The following is a 22,675-nucleotide window of genomic DNA, read 5'->3' as shown; positions in this document are numbered from 1 at the left end:
TTTATATTTTTGTATTTTATATTATATTATATTTCTACTCGCGTTCTCTCCTATAAATATTAGTCTCAACAGAAAGGATTTTTTTTCTTTTCTTTTCTTTTTAATTTTCATACACATTTATAAATAATAGAATTGCATGGGGCGCCTGGGTGGCTCAGTCAGTTAAGCGTCCGACTTCGGCTCAGGTTTTGATCTCATGGTCTGTGAGTTCGAGCCCCATGTCAGGCTCTGCACTGACAGCTCAGAGCCTGGAGCCCGTTTCAGATTCTCTGTGTCCCTCTCTCTCTGCCCCTCCCCTGTTCATGCTCTGCCTCTCTCTGTCTCAAAAATAAATAAACGTTAAAAGAAAGAAAGAAAGAAAGAAAGAAAGAAAGAAAGAAAGAAAGAAAGAAAGAAAGAAAGAAAAGAATTGCAGATTTGCTGGACCTCAAACTGAGGTGTTTACTTAAACGCTCTCAGGAGCAAGCCACATAATATTAAAATGGAAAAAACAAAGTATTAAATTAGAACAAATAGATGTGGTGCTAATGTTAAGGAAATTATAAATAAATAAAAAATAAATTATACATATATAAATCATACACATATAAGTTATAAATAAATAAAAAGAAGTATGTCTCCACAGTTCAATATGAAATGTGATTTGTATTTTATCTTTTTTAATTAAAAAACATTTTTTAATGTTTATTTACTGTTGAGAGACCGAATGCGAATGGGGGAGGGGCAGAGAGAGAGGGAGACACAGAATCCGAAGCAGGATCCAGGCTCAGAGCCATCAGCACAGAGCCTGATGCGGGGCTTGAACTCACGGACCGTGAGATCATGACCTGAGCCGAAGTCAGACGCTTAACCGACTGAGCCACCCAGGCACCCCATGATTTGTATTTTAAACCACACGAGACACTGAAGTCCTTTCTACCATTAGTTTAAGGGCAAAAAAAATTCATCATAAATTTAGTTAAGCAAATGAAGTCACAAAAATCCAGTAAAATTCACTGTATTACACTTTAGTCAAATTTCTTGGCTTTATTCTGATTTTTGTATTAATCAGGCAGAAACTTCACATTCTGGGGAGTCTGTGAAACAATGAAACGGACTTAACACAATACAGTAAACTTAGCAATTTCCTACACTAACACATTTAACTTAATTCCAGGAAAGCGTTTAGAAAACCTACTTGAAGTTTAATTTGTTTTTCTTCTAAAATTTAAACTAGATAATAGAGGACTAAGATTTACTGCTTCTGAATTATTCCCATTTTAGAAAAGGAACAGTTCCTGTAATACTGTTTAAATTGCTTTCTGAATTTGTCCAAATCCTTAGGAACACCTACTTTCTCTAAGCCAGAATATGTCAAAATGACTCTTGCATAAACTTTAATATTAACATGATTTAAACAAGATAGGTGCTAAGAAATAATAGAGTGGCTCTCTTCCAGGTAGGTTCTTATGAGAATTATAATGTTTGATTAAATGCCACAAGTACATTCATTTGGGAAAATAAATAATTAAGAAGAGTATGAACAATTTTTGAGAGGAAGAAAGTAGTGAGGTGAAACTAGTCCTATTAAATATTAAAACATTTCCAAAATACAGTGATCAAATCGGTGCTGTTTGGGCATAATAACGGACAGACATGTATGACAAAATACATAATTCAGAGTAACACATTTGGGAATGTATGAATTTAATGTATGACTAAAAAGGCTTCACAATCAATAAAAAAAGGGAATCATCAGTCATGAACAATGATGGAAGTTTTGCTTAGCTACAGGGGGAAAAAAATCAACTTCCATACTAATTTAAGTAAATTCCAGATGAATCTACACTGAGTAATAATAAGCTCCATGTAACAATAAGCTCATAAATAAATTCCAGATCCATTTATTATAAAAAAAGTGAGGGATGCAAAGAGGGACGCCTTGATTTTAACAAAACAATTCAATGCAATTCCAGTCAAGATCCCAACAAGTTATTTTGTGGGTACTGACAAACTGATTCTAAAGCTTTTACGGGAATGCGAAAAAAGCCCACAAGAGCCAACAAGACATTGAAAGAGAAACATTGAGAAGCCTGACACGACCCAACATCAAGACTTACTCTAAACTGATAGCTATCAAGACAATATAGGGGCGCCTGGGTGGCGCAGTCGGTTAAGCGTCCGACTTCAGCCAGGTCACGATCCCGCGGTCCGTGAGTTCCAGCCCCGCATCGGGCTCTGGGCTGATGGCTCAGAGCCTGGAGCCTGTTTCCGATTCTGTCTCCCTCTCTCTCTGCCCCTCCCCCGTTCATGCCCTGTCTCTCTCTGTCCCAAAAATAAATAAACGTTGAAAAAAAAAATTAAAAAAAAAAAAAGACAATATAGGACTGGCTAAAGAACAAACAGATCACTAGAACAGAACAGAAGGCCCAGAAACAGACTCACATACATAGTCAATTGATCTTTGACAAAGGTACAAAGGTAATTCAATGGAAAAAAGATGATCTTTTCACCAAATAATGCTGGAACAATGAATCTAGATGCACACCTTAAACTCTTGGGAAAAATTAATTCAAAATGTATCACAGACTTAAATATAAAACATAAGACAATAAAACCCCTAAAAGGCAACATGGGCAAAAATCTGCCTGACCTGGGGTTTGACCATGACTATTTAGATAACAACATCAAAGCCTGATCCATGGGGAGAAAAATAGCTAAGATGGGCTTCATTAAAATGAAATCTTTTGCTCTGTGAAAGATACTGTTAGCCAAATGGAAAGACGAACCACAAATGGGAGAAAATCTTCACAAGATACATACACCATCAAGCACTGGAATATACAAAGAACTCTTAAAACTCAACAATAGGAAAACAAACAGCCCACTTGAAAACTTAGCAAAAAATCTCATAGGCACCTCATCAAAGAAGATATACAGCGACAACCACAGGAAAAGACGCCCAACATCCTATGCCATCGGGGAATTACAAATTGAAGTGATAATGAGATACCACTGCACATCTATTAGAACGCCTAAAATCCAAAAACTGACAAGAGCAAAGGCCAACGAGGAGGCACAGCAACAGGAACTCTCATTCACTGTTACTCGGAATGCAGCATGGTACAGCCACGTTGGAAGAAAGTCTCTTACAAAAAAGAAACATAGGGTTTCTTCCAGGATGGATTTGAGGTGGATGCTACGAGAAACACATGCTAACACTATGATCCAGAAATCACGTTCCTTAGTATTTACCCAGAGGAGTTTAAAACTCATGTCTACATGGAAACTGGAGCCCGAGATTTACGGCAACTTTATACGTCGTCGACAAAACTTGGAAGCAACCACGATGTTCTTCAATAGGTGTGTGGATAAATTGCTGGACACCCACAAAATGGAATATTATGCAGCAATAAAAAGAAATGAGTTATCAAGCTGGGAGCAGACACAGAAGAGCATTAAACGCATATTGCTAGTATGAAAAGACTAGGTACCGTATGAGTCCAACTAATCAAACTCATGGAAAAGGCAAAACTATGGAGACAGTACATATCAGTGGTTTCCAGTGGTTGGGGGAGGGAGGGAAGCACAGGGGGTTTTTAGGGCAGTAAAACCATTCTGTATGACATAATCGTGGTACATACCTGACATCATACATTTGTCAAAACCCACAGAATGTACAGCATGAAGAGTGAAGCCTCAAGTAAACTCTGGGCCCTGAGAGATCGTGGTGCATCAGCAGTGGCTCATGAATTATACCAAATGTACCACATGAATGCAAGACAGTAATAATAGATGAATTGGGGGCAAAGAGTATGAACACTTTCTCAACGGTTTCCTCTATACCTAAAACTGCTCTATAAAAAAATAAGAGAGGGGCGCCTGGGTGGCTCAGTCGGTTAGGCAGCAAAATTCAGCTCAGGTCATTTCTCACAGTTTGTGGGTTCAAGCCCTGCATCAGACTCTGTGCTGACAGCCCAGAGCCTGGAGCCCACTTTAGCTTCTGTGTCTCCCTCTCTCTCTGCCCCTCCCCCACACGCGCTCTGTCTCTCTCTGCTTCTCAAAAATAAATAAACATAAAAAAAATAAAGAAAAATTATTTTAAAAGGTGGGGGAGGGGGTGCCTGGGTGGCTCAGTCGGTTAAGCTTCCAGCTTCGGCTCAGATCTGATCTCACAGCTTGTGAGTTCAAGCCCTGCATCAGGCTCTGTGCTGACAGCTCAGAGCCTGGGGCCTGCTTCAGATTCTGTGTCTCCCTCTTTCTCTGCCCCTCCCCTGCTTGCTCTCTCTCTCTCTCACTCTCTCTCACAAATAAACATGAGGGGTGCCTGGGTGGCTCAGTCGGTTAAGCGTCCGACTTCAGCTCAGGTCATGATCTCGCGGTCCGTGGGTTCGAGCCCCGCGTCGGGCTCTTTGCTGACAGCTCGGAGCCTGGAGCCTGTTTCAGATTCTGTGTCTCCCTCTTTCTCTGACCCTCCCCTGTTCATGCTCCCTCTCTCTCTCTCTCTCTCTCTCTGTCTCAAAAATAAATAAATGTTAAAAAAAAAATTAAAAAAAAAATAAATTAAAAAAAGCATGAAAAAAACAATTAAAAAAATAAGTGAAATACAAACATTTCAGACATGAAACCATATTGTATGTATATAAATTGTATATAACACACACTAAATATTTACTATGTAATATAAAATGAGAGCAATGTAAGAAAACATGAAAACCCAGTGACAGGGGACTCCGCGGAAAGAAATATTACTTCTGGCTGGGAGGATTAGGAAAGGACTCAAGGAGGATGACACCTTGAACGTGTGCATAGAAGGATGGGGTGAAAGGCCCAGGACTGTACATTGAGGCATGTGTGTGCTAAGTATATAAGAACAGGTATCTGCAGGCGGCACCTGGGTGGCTCAGTCGGTTGAGTGTCCGACTTCGGCTCAGGTCAGGATCTCACAGTTCGCGAGTTCGAGCCCCATGCTGTGCTCGCTGCTGTCAGGGTACAACCTACTTCAGATCCTCTGCCCCCTCTCTCTCTGCCCCTCCCCTGCTGATGTGCTGTCAAAAGTAAATAAAACATTAAAAAAAAAAAAGAATAGGTGTCTGCGGAAAATAGAGCATATTCAGGGAGCGAGTCCAGTTTGGATAGAAAATGGACAGAATGAAGAGCTAAGGGCAGAAAGAAAGGAAAACTGGAGCCTTAAATTCCTTCACAAACACCAAGGTCACATGGTAACAATTACATTAGGAGCGGTCTGGGCAGGGGACCGTTGTACAACATTGATAAGCAAGTTAAAGGACTAGAAAGAGGACATAGTGAAAGCAATCCTTGACAAAGCAGCATGAGGGTGACCTACTTATTGGCTTGATCCATTCAAGGGCACAGACTCCTTCCTACTCAATGCTCAGAGGAACCAAAAACTCCTTGTGGGGAAACTACCAACCAATCAGCCATATTTAAGTATCTCGTAGCATCCACCTCAAAACCATCCTGGAAGTATAGCAACCAGAGCTCGTGAATGAATAAACGACATAATTCATTTCCCTACTCGTATAATTGTCATACACACTAATACTTCTATCGTGTAAACCATAAGAAACAAGACGAAATTTCCAGGTCACGGGGTGTGTGCAGACAATCCTGTTTTAATCTTTGACCCTGAAACCCGGTTTTTATCCCTACACTCCCTAAAAAAGCATTTGCTGAGTGTTTGCAATTCACACATTCCACTCACATCCTGTCCTGGAAGAAACAATCCTAGCTCCTCAGGCTCTCTCTCACCATTTACTCTGCAGAGAGCCTGGACCATAGTTACTCATCCATAGAGTAAGCAAATGCAACCAATCCCAGCTTACAAAGTAGTCAATTTTCCTGGCTCACTGTGGCTCCTTCTGTTACTTACCTACCATTTCTTTCTCTTTGCATGGTCTAATCTCGTCAGGACACTTTTCTCTCATGCGAGAAAATGCAGTGTTTACAATATGTTCCTCCTGTCTCTCACCAGGCACACTTTCTCCAGAACTATGGGAATCAGTGCACTACAATATGGAGCCCATACTGCGCACCCTTGGGTGCTTCTCTTGGCGTTTTGTGAATGGTCTAGGGGCGTTTCTGAGGGTTTCTGGTCCAGTAGAGAACTCTCCCACGGCTCCACACAGTCTTGGAGATACTGGCTTCACCATGACCTGAGAAGCCACATGAACATAATCTGGTTGTACCCCCAGACCTGGCTTAAACGTTCCACCTGATCTCTCGAATCCTCAGGTCCCACTGGTCTTTGTCTTTCTCTCACAGCTCTGAGATTAGCTGCAAACGGGGACAGCTTCTGGGGCGTCTGGGTGGCTCAGTCAGCTAATCATCCAACTCTGGATTTTGGCTCAGGTCATGATGTCATGGTCATGAGATCAAGCCCTGTGTCAGTCTCCATGCTCAGTGTGGAGCCTGATTAAGAGTCCCTCTCTCTCTCTCTCTCCCTCTGCCCCTTCCACCCTCAAAAAAACAAAAACAAAAAACCATCACCACCATCACAACAAAAGACAGCTTATGAGAGTATGTGGCTGCAACTCAGGGGAGCCACTTGGCCTCCTTCTAAATCTTTAAATCTGAGAGGGCGCCTGGATGGTTGAGTGTCCAACTTTGGCTCAGGTCATGATCTCGCAGCTCATGACTTTGAGCCCCACGTTGGGCTCTGTGCTGACAGCTCAGAGCCTGGAGCCTGCTTTGGCTTCTGTGTCTCCCTCTCTCTGCCCCTCCCCTGCTTGGGCTCTGTGTCTCTCTGTCTCTCAAAAATAAACATTAAAAAAATTTAAATCCTCAAATCCGAAACTATGTGAGAGATTTTGTATGTGCACATTTTATCTGTATTTTCATCTGGTGAAAGGTTCTAGACCTTGTATCTGGTTCACAAAGGCACCATGCCTGGGGATGGCCATATAACGTCCCACCCGGACTGAGGCACTGTGGACAGGAAAAAGGGGAACTGGCAGAAAGTGAGTGGTGACAAGAGAGCTTAACCTGGATTGTGCCAGGCCAACAAGAATGTGTGGGTACCTGACTCCAAAGGTTATTTTCTCATTTTCCCTTCTGAAAACATTCCTTTTCTTCCACAACAGAGAGGGGCAAGGGGACAAAAGGCGGGACCTCACAGGCAAAAGTCCTACCTTTTGTTCAAAACCATTACAATAGCTGCAAGTACAGAATTTTTGGCACTTTTCAGCCCCCTAATTTTTGGTTTACAAAGTCTATCTTGCCCTTCCTCAAGCTGGCAACATTCCTGAACATCTGGTTCGTAACACGCATCCTAGGTGTTAATGATAGAGCAAGTGAACACAACAGACCAATGGGGTTTACTATCTAGTAGGGACAGGTGGTCTTGAAAAACAATAGAAATGAAAATAAAAGTGAAACAAGCCACACAAAGACTGATATCCCATGATTTCACTCATATGTGTAATTTAAGACACACAACAGATGATCGTAGGGGAAGGGTAGGAAACATTAAGATAAAAACAGAGAGGGGAACAAACCATACGCGACTCTTAAATACAGAGAACAAACTGAGGGTTGAAGGGAGTGAAGGGTGGGGGGATGGGCTAAATGGGGGGTGGGGATTTAGGAGGGCACTTGTTGGGATGAGCAGTGGGTGTCATATGTAAGAGATGAATCATTGGATTCTACTCCTGAAGCCAAGACTACACTGTATGTTAACTAACATGGGTATAAATTTAAAAAAAAAGAAAAGAAAAGAGAAAAGAAAGGAAAAGAAAAAAACAGAAGTATATAGTATGTCAAAAGGTAACAGTTCTTTGGAGAACACTCAAGCAAGGGAAGGAAAAGAATTAGCTATGGAATGAGGAGAGGAACAGGCAGTATAGTCTGATAAGGAGCAGTGAGAGAAAGAAGTATTCTATCAAATTAGACTAGAATGTTTTAAGAAAATAAGGTAGAACTGTAAGAGAATAAAAACTAAGGGAGAGTTGGCTTGATAGTTTATGAATACCTTTAAATCGCTGGTCAATTCAGGAATAGTTTGTCCTGTGAATTTATTATCTGATTCATCTGCTATCACATGTTTCCATGTGAAAAATATTTTTAAACTTTTAAGCGCACAAAAAATCAGATAATTTATTATCTGATTCATCTGCTACCACATGTTTCCATGTGAAAAATATTTTTAAACTTTTAAGCGCACAAAAAATTGAGGAAGATGCCCAAATTGAATGAGAGTAATCAAATAAAATAATCTATACATTCAAGATTCATAATCTAAAACAGTGCAGAACTGAGCCACTGTGATTCAATTATATGTGGATTAAATTGGCCTCCTTATTGAGTTTGATGCTGGAGTCTTTGGAAACCACATCATTCAAATACATAGAAATATGTAGTATCCTTAGCTTTGGAGTAGAAAGTAGTCTTTCTTGATACAGAAAGACAGTAGAACAGAAAATGTCTACAGAAAGAAGATGCACATTTTAACGACAGACAAACATCCACATTCACAAAAGTGACAGATAATTGTGGCTCAGCCCTTTAGATTATAATCATATTCATCTTTTAAGTCACTGCACCAAGTTCACAGATGAAAGACAGGTACATGGCTATGTACAGAGGCTTTAGACAAGATGCTGGCTAATGACCACAAAAAGCTGGTGATTTGTTCATTTATTTGCATTATAACTCCATTCCCAAAACAGTATTTGTTCCCGAACAAATGGATGTTCCCAGACAGCAAGATAAAAAGAAGTCAGCCGCTTGAAAGAAAACGTTAAGTTATAGTAGCTATTTGGGGATTGAAGTTTCAATACAAATAATAACATCAAATTGTCTTCAGTATAAACAGACCAATCCACCAAGCTTTCCACAGTTTTTACCTATTGAGGACATCAGCCATTTATGGTATAATATAGGATTACGTATAGGGGAACAGTGCTGGAAAAGTGAGTAGAGGCTCCTTCCTCTGTACTCATTGAGAAAATGTTCTCGTCACTATTAGATCCCTAAATTTCTCGAGAGCAAAGAGTCATTCTTATTTATCTCTGAATCTGCAGCCCAGAACTCACTACCCTTTCATGGAATGAATGCAGCGTGAATCAGTTGGGCAGAAAAGGATATGGCTTTTCCATTTCTGACCTCTGGATACAAATGAAGCATAGACTTTGATCTCTTTTCCTAGATAAAGATTTAACTTGCTTGGCTCTGGATTCTGGAGAACCTCAACTATAAGTAAATATTTCCAATGAAGCCATAAGGATGTTAACTCCGTGTCTGCTATGTTTTGCTGTAGCAAACAACGTTAGAAATTATCCAATGTTTATTTACACAGGCAATTGTCTTCCTTCTTCCAAAAACAGAACCTGATTTTGTAGGATGTACCTTTCTTCTCTCCCTCCCTATGCTCGGAACCAGTTGTGCTGACCACAGTTCCCCAATAAATACCACAGTCATAAGCATGCAGCAATGTGCATGAGAGAAAGTCTAATGGGAGGTTTCTTCATTGTCATACACAAAAATACAGAAAGTCAGCTCATTTGCCTGCCTAAGGAAGATGTTAAATAGACGTATCATGTCTGAAATCGCTACAGGCGTGTTGTAATCCCAAGGGAAACTAGTCTAAGAACCAAGCAAACAGAGACAACAAAGGGAGAGAACAACAGAAAACCTGAGCCAGAGCCCTGATCAATTACAACTGGACCATAGGCCCGTGTGTCATTTTTTTGGTGTGTCATTTTTTTCAAAGCCATATAGGATTCAGTTGTAAAAGGTGACACAATAGTCTGTAATGTGACCCAGTTTATGGAAAAATATATTTATACGTGACATTCCAGATGGCTATAAACCAATCTTAGAGCAAAGTGATCTTCAGGGCAAAGGAGGGTTATGAAGAGAATATTCACACTCAATACTCTTCTATATTACTGTTATGAGAATAGAAGATTGAAATGGTGCTGCAATTTAAATTTTAACTTAAATTTAAGTGTATTTGGGGGCACCTGGGTGGCTCAGTCAGTTAAGCGTCCGGCTTCAGCTCAGATCTTGATCTCACGGGTCATGAGTTCAAGCCCTATGTCAGGCTCTGTGCTGACAGTTCAGAGCCTGGAGCCTGCTTCAAATTCTGTGTCTCCCTCTCTCTCTGTCCTTCCCCCACTTGTGTTCTGTCTCAAAAATAAATAAACATCCAAAAAAAAATTTTAAGTGTATTTTTATATTGCATGCATGGGCAGGCACGAATTACATTTTCCCCCTTCCCGACTTTATTGAGATATTAATTGATATACATCACTGTAGTAGAAGTATTAGGTGTTCAGCACAATGGTTTGATTTACACAAATTATGAAATGGTTATTGCAATAAGTTTAGTTAGCATTCATCACCTCAACATAGATACAATAACAAAAAGTAAAAAAAGAAAAAAAATTTTCTGTGTGATGACAACCCTTAGGATTTACTCTCTTAACAACTTTCCTATACACCATAGTTGCACAGTTAACTAGTCACCATACGGCACATTACAGCCCCAGGACCTATTTATCTTATCACTAGAAATTGTGTGTGGGTGTCTGTGCGTGTGGTGTGTGTATGTATATATGTGTTGTGTGTACGTGTATATGTGGTGATGGCCCCAAAAATGTAATTTTTTAAGAGAGAAAGAGAGCGTGTGTGCGTGAGCAGGGGAAGGGCAGAGTGAAAGGGAGAAAGAGAATCTCTAGGGAGGCTCCATGCCCAGCACTGAGCCCAACGAGAAGCCCAACTTTGGGTCTGAACTCACAATCGTGAGATCATGACCTAATCCGAAATCAAGAGTTGGATTCAACCAATTAAGCTCCCCAGGACTCCCCGGAAATTGTTATCTTTTGACCACCTTCCTCCAGTTCTCCCTCATCCCATCTCTGGAAAACACAAATCTGATCTTTTTCTATGACTGTGGTTTTATTTTGTTTTTGTAGATTCCACATATGAGTGAGTCATACAGTATTTGTCTCTGTCTGACTTATCTCACTTAACATCCTCAATTTCCATCCATGCTGTTGCAAATGGCAAGATTTCATTCTTTTTTATGGATGAATAATATTCTACTATACACATACACACACACTCACATGTACCACAACTTCTTTACCTATTCATCCATCAATGGATGCTTAGGTTGTTTTCATGTCTTGGCTGTTGTAGATAATGCTGCAGTGAAAATGGGTGCCGATATCTTTTCAAGTTATTGTTTTTGTTACCTTTGGATATATTCTCAGAAGGTGAACTGTTGAATCATATGGTAGTTCTATTTTTAGAGGACTCTCCACACTTTTTTCCACAGTGGTTGCACCAAGTTACAATCCCACCAACAGTGTACAAGAATTTCCTTCTCGCCACATTTTCACCAGCGTTTGTGATCTCTTGTCTTTTTGATGGTGGACATCTTAACGGGCATGCAATGGTATCTCATTGTGGTTTTGATTATTTGTATTTCCTGAATGACCAGTGATGTTGAGCCTCTTTCCATGTGCTTGTTGGCCATCTGCATGTCTTCTTATTTGGCTCTAGGCTCCATCCCTGTCACTGTAATGGCAATATTTCACTCTTTTTTATGGCTAAATAATATTTCCCCCCCCACACACAATGTACAGAACACAATCTATATCATATGAACCCCAAGCATGGTTTGTTAACCCTTCATCTTTCCACCACACTGTTTGTGTGTGTGTGAGTGTGTGTGTGTGTATCACATCGTCTTTATCTATTCATGTATTGGTGGACACTTAGACTGTTTCCATATCTTGGCTACTGTAAATAATGTTGCTACAAACACAGAGGGGTGTATGTATCCCTTTGAATTAGTGTTTCTGCATTCTTTGGGTACATACCCAGTAGTGTGATTGCTGGATAACAGGTAGATCTATTTTTAACTTTTGAAAGAATCTCCACACTATATTCCTTACTGGCTATACCAGTTGGTATTCCCACCAGCAGGTACACAAGGATTCCTTTTGTTCCACATTCTTGCCAACACTTGTTTCTTGAGTTTTTGATTTTAGCCATTCTGACAGATGTGAGGTGATATATCTCATTGTGGTTTTGGTTAGCATTTCTCTGATGATAAATGATGGTGAGCACCTTTTCATCTTTTATACATTTAGCCATCTGTATGTCTTCTTTGGAGAAATGTCTGTTCATGTCTTCTGCCCATTTTTTAATTGGATTGTTTTTTAGGTGTGGAGTCATATAAGTTCTTTATATATTTTGGAAACTAGCCCTTTACTGGATATGGCATTTGCAAATATCTTTTCCATTTCCATAGCTTGCCTTTAAGTTTTGTTGATTGTTTCCTTTGCTGTGCAGAAGCTTTTTATTTTGATGTAGTCCCAAGAGTTTAGTTTTGCTTTTGCTTCCCTAGCCTCAGGAGACATATCTAGAAAGAAGTTGCTATAGCTAATGTCAAAGAAGTTACTTTTAACATACCATTAATCAAGCAAGTAAATAAACAAATAAAGACATATATATTTATCTACATTTATAAAATTTATTTATTCCCTACCATATTCCAGGCAGGCATCATGCTGAAGCAAAAATAAAAATTGTGGGGCGCCTGGATGGCTCAGCTGTTTAAGAGTCCGACTTCAGCCCAGGTCATGATTTTGCAGTCTGTGAGTTTGAGCCCCATGTCAGGCTCTGTGCTGACAGCTCAGAGCCTGGAACCTGCTTTGGATTCTGTGTCTCCCTCTGTCAGCTTCCCCCCACCCTCCTGCTCACACTCTGTCTCTCTCTCTCAAAAACAAATAAAGATTAAAAAAATTAAAAATAATAAAAATAAAAATTGTGAGTGGTATTATTTTCTTTACTGAAAAGTATCTTGGTCCAGTCTTTGGATCTGGTCTCTTCAGCATCAGGTATCTACTGCCATGACACTATTTAAAAGTGTAATACTAATCATCCATTTCATTCTGTGTTTTAATAAAGACTTAGGACATGCAGAGCAGTAACATATTTAAAAATTAATGAACATCAAGGGTTTAAGTCAACTTCACTTTTTTTCCAATGAGTCACTAGCTTAGCAATCTGAGAAACTCATTTTTAAAAACGTACAGAACACAATCTATCTCATATGAACCATAAGCATGGTTTGTTAACCCTTCATCTTTCCACCACACTATCCTAAACCACTTTAATGAAGAGGAAAGCAAAAGGAAAAAAATCAATATGGAAATAAAAGTCAACCAGGGTGGACACAACATGAGCTCTTTTAATTTCTGACCTGCCCGATAGTTTGAAAAAATAAGTCTTGTATATGCAGTGCACTGAGCATATACCAAAATACAAGAATAAGTATATAAAAGAAACATTAAGATCCACTTTTGGAATGCCCAATTAATATTAAAAACTCAAAAAACTCTTCAGAGCATACAGTCTTTTAAATATGTCTTAAATATTTTAAATATGTCTTAAATATGAATTGGTACGTATATATAAGATAGACTGAAATTGACACTGACCGGTTTGCAAAAAAGGATATTTTTCAGTCCTTATCCAACTAGATTTCTCTGATTTTCATCTGATCTTGTCAACAACATCTTCCCACGACATCACGGAAGTAGCAGGCTGAATAATGGTACCTCAAAGACATCCACGTCCTAATCCCCAGAATCTGTAAGTATGTTACATGATACATGTGGCTGGTTTTGAAGACAGAGGATTGGCCACAGATGAAAAACGTGAACTAGAAAAGGCAAGGAAACAGATTCTTCCCCAGAGTCCTACAGGGACTCCAGTCCTGCCGACACCTTGACTGCAGCCTGCTGAGAATAAATGTAGATGTGTGACCTCAAGAACTGGAATAAATTTATGGTGTCTCAAGCCATCCGGTGCGTGGTAATTTGTCACCGCAGCCACAGAAACCAATATACGTGGCTTCTGTGACTGTTTTCTCCCGGTTCTCCTCGTCTCTCAGACTCCATCTTCCCAGAGCCTTCCATGGGGTCCATCCCTTTTCTTCCCGCTGATTTAACAGTGATGCCACCTCGGGCTCTGCCACTGCTCTTATTACATGGATATTCCATAGTAAAGAGCTTAAAAGCATAGACTTCAGAGCCCAAAGGATAGAGATTTGTACCCCAGCCCTACCACATGCTAGCTAGGTGATCTTTTCAGATATTGTGGTTTTCAGGTCTAGACATTCCAGTTGGTTCCTTTGAATAATTCTTCAATGTTAAGTATTTGAAACTTCTATTTCATTGAACATAGTTGTAATAACTACTTTAAACCTTTGACTGGTAAGCTCATCTCAGGGTTGTTCTTAGTTGTCTTTTGTGTTTGTTTTTTTTTCTCTTTCCACTATTCTATATGGAAAGTGCCTGTCTGTTCTCCTGTGAAATGGAATCCTTAAAGTATACATTAAACAAGTACAACTGTATGGAGAAAGTATTCACTAAAAATGTTTGTGAATTAACAACGGCATAATAACATAGCCAAAAGCGTAAGATCACCTAACTCATTAAACTGTACTAACCACAACACACATAGCAAATGCTATCACAGACTCTACAGTTTAACATAATTGTGCCATCAGTGTACTGGCAGAACTATGGGGGGTCGGAATGTCGGAGGAAGAGGGACCCAGAGCCAGACTAACCACGATTGCAAAGAATAGGCCAAGTCCAGGGAAAAGGCAGTAAGAAATTAGTACCAGTTCTCCCAAGGGAGTATACAGGGATGAGAAAAAGAATAAGTAAAAGAATATCAGTAGCCACTGTTAAATGTACGCTAAACAGTCTACACGCACCATAATGTGATAACCACCAAACCTGATGGCAAAGACTTACCTTCCCCAAAGCCACAGAAGAATACGTAGCTGAGCTCGTATTCTAAAATATTTCTCTAATTCTATAAAGCCCTGCTACTGGCCCTGTGCTATACCACCAGCCTGCAAAATAAATCTGAACTGTGAGAAGACACTGACAGATGTGGATTCACAAACAGACAAGTTATAGACCCAGGAGAAGGACAGAAGGAGCAACAGAAGCGAGGATGTACATGTACAGAAGCCCAGGGGTGGGCACTGCTCCAGCGATCATTTTCCTTTTCTTGTTTTACATATTTTATCTCCACCCTCAAAATGTTAAAGGCTCTATGAGCAGCTACTCAGATGAACAGGTCTTAGTTTATTTAATATCGATATGCTTTGAATAAGAATAAAAAGCTGAATGATACTCAATGGATAAATACATGATCTAGATCTGTCTTATTACACATTTTTTTATTAAACAGATACCTCAGAAAATCCCTTCAGATAAAATCCCTCAGAATGCTCTTGTGCCACAAAAATGTTACTTCTTTTACGAACAGTCACAATAAGCAACTCTGTGGAATCAAACCTTCACAAGTTAGGTAATATTTTTGCCCTGTTTCATCTTACACATACCCTTTTGCTATCAGTAATTTTCATAATTTGTTTTGGCACAAATGATGTTGGGAATTTCTTGCTAGTTTCCTGAAGCTTTATGAAAACCATGCATTTATTCAGAGAGATTCAAGAACGTGAGCAAAAATGAAAAAGGACGGCTTTAGATGGAAATTTTTTTCCTTATCTTCAAGTGTGTTCAGATTGCTATGTGCACATGACAGCATTTTGGACATTAAATGGTATTATGCAATTTACTGAATCACATAAGGAATTTAGAAAGAATTATTTTTTAGAAGAAGAACAAGGCTCTGTTGATTATGAGAAAAATCAGCATTACTCTGTTGACATACTTCCTCCTGGTAACAGTGGATCTTTCCTTAAGCCAATCTGCACAGTTTATGAAGTTGGAGATGATAATTTGCTTGACAAAAGGATTTGCCATAGATTCCTATAATGAATTCGAAGTAGAACTAGTTAGTTATGAGGCTATGGGTACCCTTGGAATCCAAAAGACTTGATTCCTACAAGTGCCAGAAACATCCACCTATCAAATGTGATCAATCAGACATGACATTTAGCTTGTATTATCATCATTAAGATGGTTGATAACATGGAGAATTTCTACTCTTCTTGGTAAATAGTCATGGTACCAAATCCTGAGTGTTCCCTAACTCCGAAAATTCCAGGGCTACCTCAGAATACCCCCAAATCACTGGGACCACCCCCAAGTCTCTCCAGGACTTAGCCTCTAGCATTATAGCTGGGGCCCACTCTGATAAAATGATACCTGTGCCAAATTACTTGTTAAATATTCTGAGTATCACTTCAGGGTATCATCAAAACTTCTCTATGGTCTGGAAGAGTCTTTCTTCCTACAAAATATAGGATCCCCTTGAGGGGAGGACAGTGGTTTCCTCCTAAAAGTTGCTCATCTAAAATTCACACTCAGGTCAATGAAATGGGTCCCTTTCCTATAGCAAATTTTTCTCAATTTATACTCTTGAATTAACGCCTTATGGCAGCTATGCTGAACTTTTTTTTTCTTAATTTTTTTTAACGTTTATTTACTTTTGAGACAGAGAGAGACAGAGCATGAACGGGGAGGGTCAGAGAGAGAGGGAGACACAGAATCTGAAACAGGCTCCAGGCTCTGAGCCATCAGCACAGAGCCCGACGCGGGGCTCGAACTCACGGACCACGAGATCATGACCTGAGCCGAAGTCAGACGCTTAACCGACTGAGCCACCCAGGCGCCCCTATGCTGATCTTTAAAACATGGTGTTTCACAAATCACATAAATTGCTACCTTAGAAACAGGGAGAAACCTGCAGAGGGGGAACAATTCAAAATAAAATACAGCTAAATAAAATTATTAGGTGGGGGTACAGAAATTCTAATAAATACCTTAAAAACATAACTTCTAAAATGGTAGTTCCAGTACTTCCTATACACGCAGAAAATTTAGAGCTAACCTAGTCTAACCCCATGATTTGGGAGGGATAAGACATCGTTTCAAATATGTTAAATTTAGAAAAGTGAGTTTAGCAACATAAAATTTAAATTTATGACCCTTTCATCATAAGCTGGTATCTACCAAGATAAGTAAAAATATACTATACTATATTATATTAATTATACAATTAATTATATACAATATATATAAGCTGGTATCTACAAATATAAGTAAAAAGATAAGATACTACATATATAATATATAATTTAAGTAAAAATATAAAAATATACTTTCCTAGATGCTGAGGCAAAAGAAAAATGATTTTTCCTTTTAAAAATAGACTTGAATTTCAAAGCTGACATGCTTCAGTGCTGTTTAAAAATCACAATAGGTTATTCCAGGTAGAAACAAACCTAGCTGAACTGAGAAATGGTTTACTCCGCTGTAAGCCTATTTTAAAAGCTTTGCAATAAAGAGCAGAATTAAAAAAAAAAACTTTATATAGTTTAATACAGTAATTTCAAACTTTTGTAACCAAAAATGAACTCAAAAAAGTTAAAACACACATAATATACTTGGACCTTTTGTAAAGTTAGTTTTTTTTCTACCATCAAATACAAATCACTAAAGTTTCTCCTCCATAGTTACTGGTATACTATTAACATTTAAAACAAATTTAGAATTGATGCACAAACCAATTAAATTTTGTGTAATAGTAAATTTTTAAAAATTACAACGCTAATGAAAATGCATCACATCATAACTCATTTTCTGTAGAACTAGGTGTTATTTTTCAATGCTCTTACTCATCTAAACCGGAACAATGATTAAAAACAACACCAGTAACACATAGAACAGTAATGGCAAGAGAAAATTTTCAGTTTCAGTCCTGGAAATGGTGTACTTTCTTAAACTATACACTGCAGTAATCATAGCACCATAAATAAATAAATGAACAAACAAAAAAACCCACAAGAACCCAAAATTTGGCCATCCATCCTCTGGCTTAATTTTAAACTTTAATGAATTGGTTAAGAATTGAAAGCAGTGCAGAAATCAGTCGTAGCAAGTTATAGCATGGAAAAAAAATTTAAATTGCCAAATATGCTACAAAGAAAAATGTCTTCATTAGGGGACAGAATAAGAATTCCAATATTCAGAAGAAAATTATTAGCTGCTTGCAAAACTCCGACTGACTAAAGCCCTATCACCCTAATTTTATTTCTTAAAGTATAGAAGAGTGCCATGAAATTTTACTTGCCATAAAGAAGCTTGGAACATAGTCAACATGGTTAGGGGCATTTGAAAATGACATGAAGATTAATGACAAATAGCCATGCATAAAGCAACTAATTAAAATGGTAACAATAACAGCTCTGAAAATGTACGAAAACACACAAATGCTAAAAGAAAGATTCTGTTTTAAACCACAGACATAAGCATGAGGTTCAATGACACACATCATCTTGAGGTTGGATTTTTTTTTTAAGTTCTTTAAGACATCACAGGACTGCTGGATAAAGCTCAAACTTAAGGAAATCGCAAGTAAAACACGTTGGCCTATTTTAGCAAAAAGAAGATATCCAATACCTATGAAAGAAACCATTCATTAAAATATCGTAAGTATACATAAATTAAGTACTTGCCCCTTCTGATTTCTCCACTGTGTTAGCCAGCATCTCCTGTAGGGCCCGGACAGAGAGAGACTGTTCCAGCACAAAAGTGCAGATGGAGAGGTCTGGGGGAACATTCTGTGTGGAAAGAGGGAGAGAAGCCATTGTCATCATCTTCATTGTCATTGTCGTCATCATCATCAAGCAGTCGGACCCAATTTAGTTTATTAAACTTCAGTTTCTTTCATAAAAAAAAAAAAGATTACTTACAAATTCTCTATTATCAGCTCCTCAATCACCGAAATACATTATCTAATCTGCTCACACTTAATCCACATTTTAATTTATGGGTAACAACAGCCACAGTGTACCCAGTGCCTACTCACTTAGGCACTGCACTCAGAGCTGTATCAGAAACCTGTGTGGTCATCCATGGTAAGGATGATTACTATTGTTATGTGGATAAAAAAACAGAGAAGTTAGGTTACTTTTCCAAAGTCACAATTACTAAGTTTTTCAAGGCAGTACTAAAAATCCTGATTTCTTGGACTTCCAAGCATTCTTCTAACCTACCGAGCAGTCAGCTGATAAAAAACACAAACCACAGAATAATACTTGCTTCAAGCTATCCAAGTTAATAAATATAAAACTGAATTGGTACAAAATAGCCATTTACACAGGCTTCTCTTCATCCAGAAAAAAGACAGTTACTTTGTTTTACTCAAGTTGGATATATATTTGGCCTCTAACTAGAGACGGGGCAATTTGACGTCTGCTCTGTCTTGGAGTGGGGTGAGGAGTGTGTATTTTCCCTTTCTTTTTCCTTCCTTTAAAACTTCCACTCCAATCAATAACTCCATAAATTGTGAAAATCCCAAAAGCTTAACTATCAAGGTGGTGAAGAAAACAGGGTAAGAACTGACTGGTGAGTTAGAGACAACTATCCCAATCAGGAGCAAGTTATCGTTCATGAATGCTTTTTGCTTTAGATAAACAGGATCCAGTGGGCAATCCAACCGGGTCTGGGAAGAGGCTCAAAGGAGGATTTTCCTAACAGAAGACCATTATGAATACATTAAACAGTACATGCAAGTGACACAATGTCTTCTTCACAAAACGAACATTAGGAAGACAATTCTAACTTGATGTAATGAATCAAAATTACAATTTTTCATGTCTAAATATTTATTAAATTGAATCACTACCATTAAAATGATTATTATCATCAGAGAATGATACTTGATGGTTTCAAGGAAAATGGAGAACCAGGGTTCCAGAATTAAAATTCTTTTGTGGATGAAATGAACATACAATCTTGGTCACTAAGGTTACTCATACCCCACAAACCTTCCTGGCACCCATGTATGTATATATGTATGTATGTATCTATCTATCTTTCCTTCCTTCCTCCCTAAATCTTTTTTTTTAATGTTAATCTATTTTTGAGAGAGAGAGAGAGAGAGAGGCAGAGAGAGAGAAAGAGAAACAGAGGATCCAAAGTGGGGTCTGCACTCACAGCAGAGAGCCCAATGAGGGGCTCAAACTCATGAACCGTGAGATCACGACCTGAGCCAAAGTTGGACACTAAACCAACTGAGCCACCCAGGCCTCCCTGTTACTTATCTTCTTTTAAGATTACTTATTCATTTTTGAGAGAGAGAAAGAAAGACACAGTAGGGGAGGGGTAGAGAGAGAGGGAGAGAAAGAGAATCCCAAGCAGGCTCCACACTGTTTGCCTAGAGCCTGACATGGGGCTCAATCCCGTGAACTGTGAGATCATGGCCTGAGCCGAAATCAAGGGTCAGATGCTTAACTGACTGAGTCACCCACATACCCCTGTTCTTTATTTTTTCTTTGTTTAATATGAAATTTATTGTCAAATTGGTTTCCCTACAACACCCAGTGCTCATCCCAACTGTTCTTTATTTTTTCAATGAAATTCCCTTCGTTGGATTCCTCTATTCTCCTACTCAGGGCTTCTGATGCCCCCAAATTTCCTTCCATTCCTTCTCAGACTACCTCAAGTAGTCATCAAAGCAAACACCCAAATCTGGGCATAGCTACTGCTTTCACAGTCTGCAGTCAGCTGGACAAGGGCTCCCTTTCCAAAACCCCCAGATGAAAGACTAGAGCCTAGGCAAGAACTTCTCTTTTACTATGACATTAGGAAAAATTCTTTTAAATTTAACTTTCTCAGGTCTAACTATATTAACTGCAATTTATCGGACCAAGACAAAGGCCAATGGGGGAAAAAATCTGTTACTCAAAGCATTTATTCCATTCTTAACCATTTAATTGTGAGAGTTTGGAAGCTATACCAACAGGGCGGGTAGACTACCATGTTATTAAATGGTGTGCTAGTAAACCAATTTCTCAGGGGGAAAAAAATGCCTTGATGGGTAGCATTTGCCCATTTCTGTGACACAAATACTTTAATAATTGCTGATCTCGAAGTCAAAGTTTATAAATCAGCTCATAAAATTCCTAAATATGTAACACATAGCTCTCAGGAATCTACAAGAACTATTCCCAATGTACCATTGGACTGATTTCAGACCCACATCCATTAGTTGCTTTAGAATGACTATATTAAAACAGTTAAGAGCTTGGATTCTATACACAGTCACCTAAGCAATAATCCTGGCCTCACTACTTACTAGCTGCTAACTTTTCTAATCTTTGGTTTCCTTCCCTGGAAAATGGTTTAGGAATTATAACAACTACACCATGCCCACGGAGTTCCTGTGAAACAGAAGTAAGTAAAAAGGCTTATCACAATGTCAAGAACAGAACAAGAGCTCAAAATAAGGGAGCCATGCTCATTAGTTTTTTATACTGTCCTTTCTCTCTGTGGCACTCAGGAGTACCACTCATGTCTTAAAGCTGACTCTTGGATGGAGTCTGCTTTGGAGAAACAGTGTTTGAAATCACAAATCAGGGGTGCCTGGGTGGCTCCATTGGCTAAGTGTCTGACTTCATCTCATGTCATGATCTCATAGTGTGAGTTCAAGCCCTGCATCACGTTCTGCACAGAGAATCCCTACTTGGGATTCTCTCTCTCTCTCCCTATCTCTCTCTCTCTTTCCCTCCCTCCCTGCCCCACTCATGCCCTCTCTCTCAAAATAAATACACTTAAAAGATAATTAATTATGCACCTGTTCATAATATCCAAAATGTTCTAGTGTTTTCAAGAAAAGGTAGTTTCTGGTAACATTCAAAAGTTTATACACTGGATGTATTTATTAAATTGTTTCATGCTTCATTTGATCAAAATGTTAAAAGTATGGACCACCACAACAGCTGGCATTTATTTTAAAGACCCTTGAAAAAAACATGAATTTGGAATGTGGTAACTTGCCACACTAACTTCATCTTGCCACAGCATGACATGCCTGTTACACATGTTTTTCTAGACAGTAAGTAGGAGTTAGCAGGAGCAAAGGAACAGACAATCCACAAAAGCAGTCCTCTCTCAGACTCAACCCACTTTCTTCTGACCCATCTTTCTCTTCTCCCTCTCTCACTCTCTTTGCCCCTCTCCTCCTCAAAATACGCATAGATGTAACAGAAAAGCTGAGAAGAAAATATTGTTTACCCCTTTCACAAAAAATGTGAAACGATGCAAATCAAAGCTCTGTAGTATCATGTTTGTTTCGTTCTGAGGAAAAATCATCTGGTTATTTTACGCAACAGAATCATTACTATAACTTGTTATCTTTTATTTTTATTTTTTAAAGTTTATTTTATTTTGAGACAGAGAAAGAGAGTGTGAGTGGAAGAGAGGCAGAGAGGGAGGGAGAGAGAGAATCCCACGCAGGCTCTGCATTGTCATCGCAGAGGCTGATGCGGGGCTCGAACCCACAAGCCGTGAGATCATGACCTGAGCGAAGCTGGCTGCTTAACTGACTGAGCCACCCAGGTGCCCAAACTTGTGAACCACCAAGGGGCGCCTGGGTGGCTCGGTCAGTTAAGCATCCGACTTCAGCTCAGGTCATGATCTCGCGGTTTGTGAGTTTGAGCCCCGCGTCGGGCTCTGTGCTGACAGCTCAGAGCCTGGAGCCTGCCTCTGTTTCTGTGTCTTCCCTTCTCTCTCTGCCCCTCCCCTGCTCGTGCTCTATCTCTCTGTGTCCCTCAAAAATAAATAAATGTAAAAAGAAAATTTAAGTGAACCACCAAAAGTATTCCTTAATGTAGATGAATGTTTCTTCAAATAACCTTGAATGTTTTATAGCTAAACCATAACATAGT

At 39.0% G+C, this 22,675-nt stretch overlaps 1 protein-coding gene across 7 annotated transcripts in view; it reads right to left on the bottom strand.

The window, feature by feature from the left end:
* Positions 1–22,675, bottom strand: part of RYR2 (ryanodine receptor 2) — a 749,501-nt gene that overhangs the window by 467,046 nt on the left and 259,780 nt on the right. For 4 of the 7 annotated variants that reach the window (XM_053207799.1, XM_053207801.1, XM_053207802.1 and 1 more), the window contains exon 3: positions 18,457–18,565. In XM_053207799.1, the coding sequence (XP_053063774.1) occupies positions 18,457–18,565 (109 nt within the window). The remainder of the gene's footprint in view (positions 1–18,456; positions 18,566–22,675) is intronic. The other 3 variants (XM_053207800.1, XM_027047001.2, XM_027047002.2) reach the window with 1 other exon arrangement.

Source organism: Acinonyx jubatus, chromosome D2 (assembly GCF_027475565.1).
Source record: "Acinonyx jubatus isolate Ajub_Pintada_27869175 chromosome D2, VMU_Ajub_asm_v1.0, whole genome shotgun sequence".
NCBI lineage: Eukaryota > Metazoa > Chordata > Mammalia > Carnivora > Felidae > Acinonyx > Acinonyx jubatus.
Note: the sequence above shows the minus strand (reverse complement) of the source record. Positions and strands in the feature narration are given on the sequence as shown.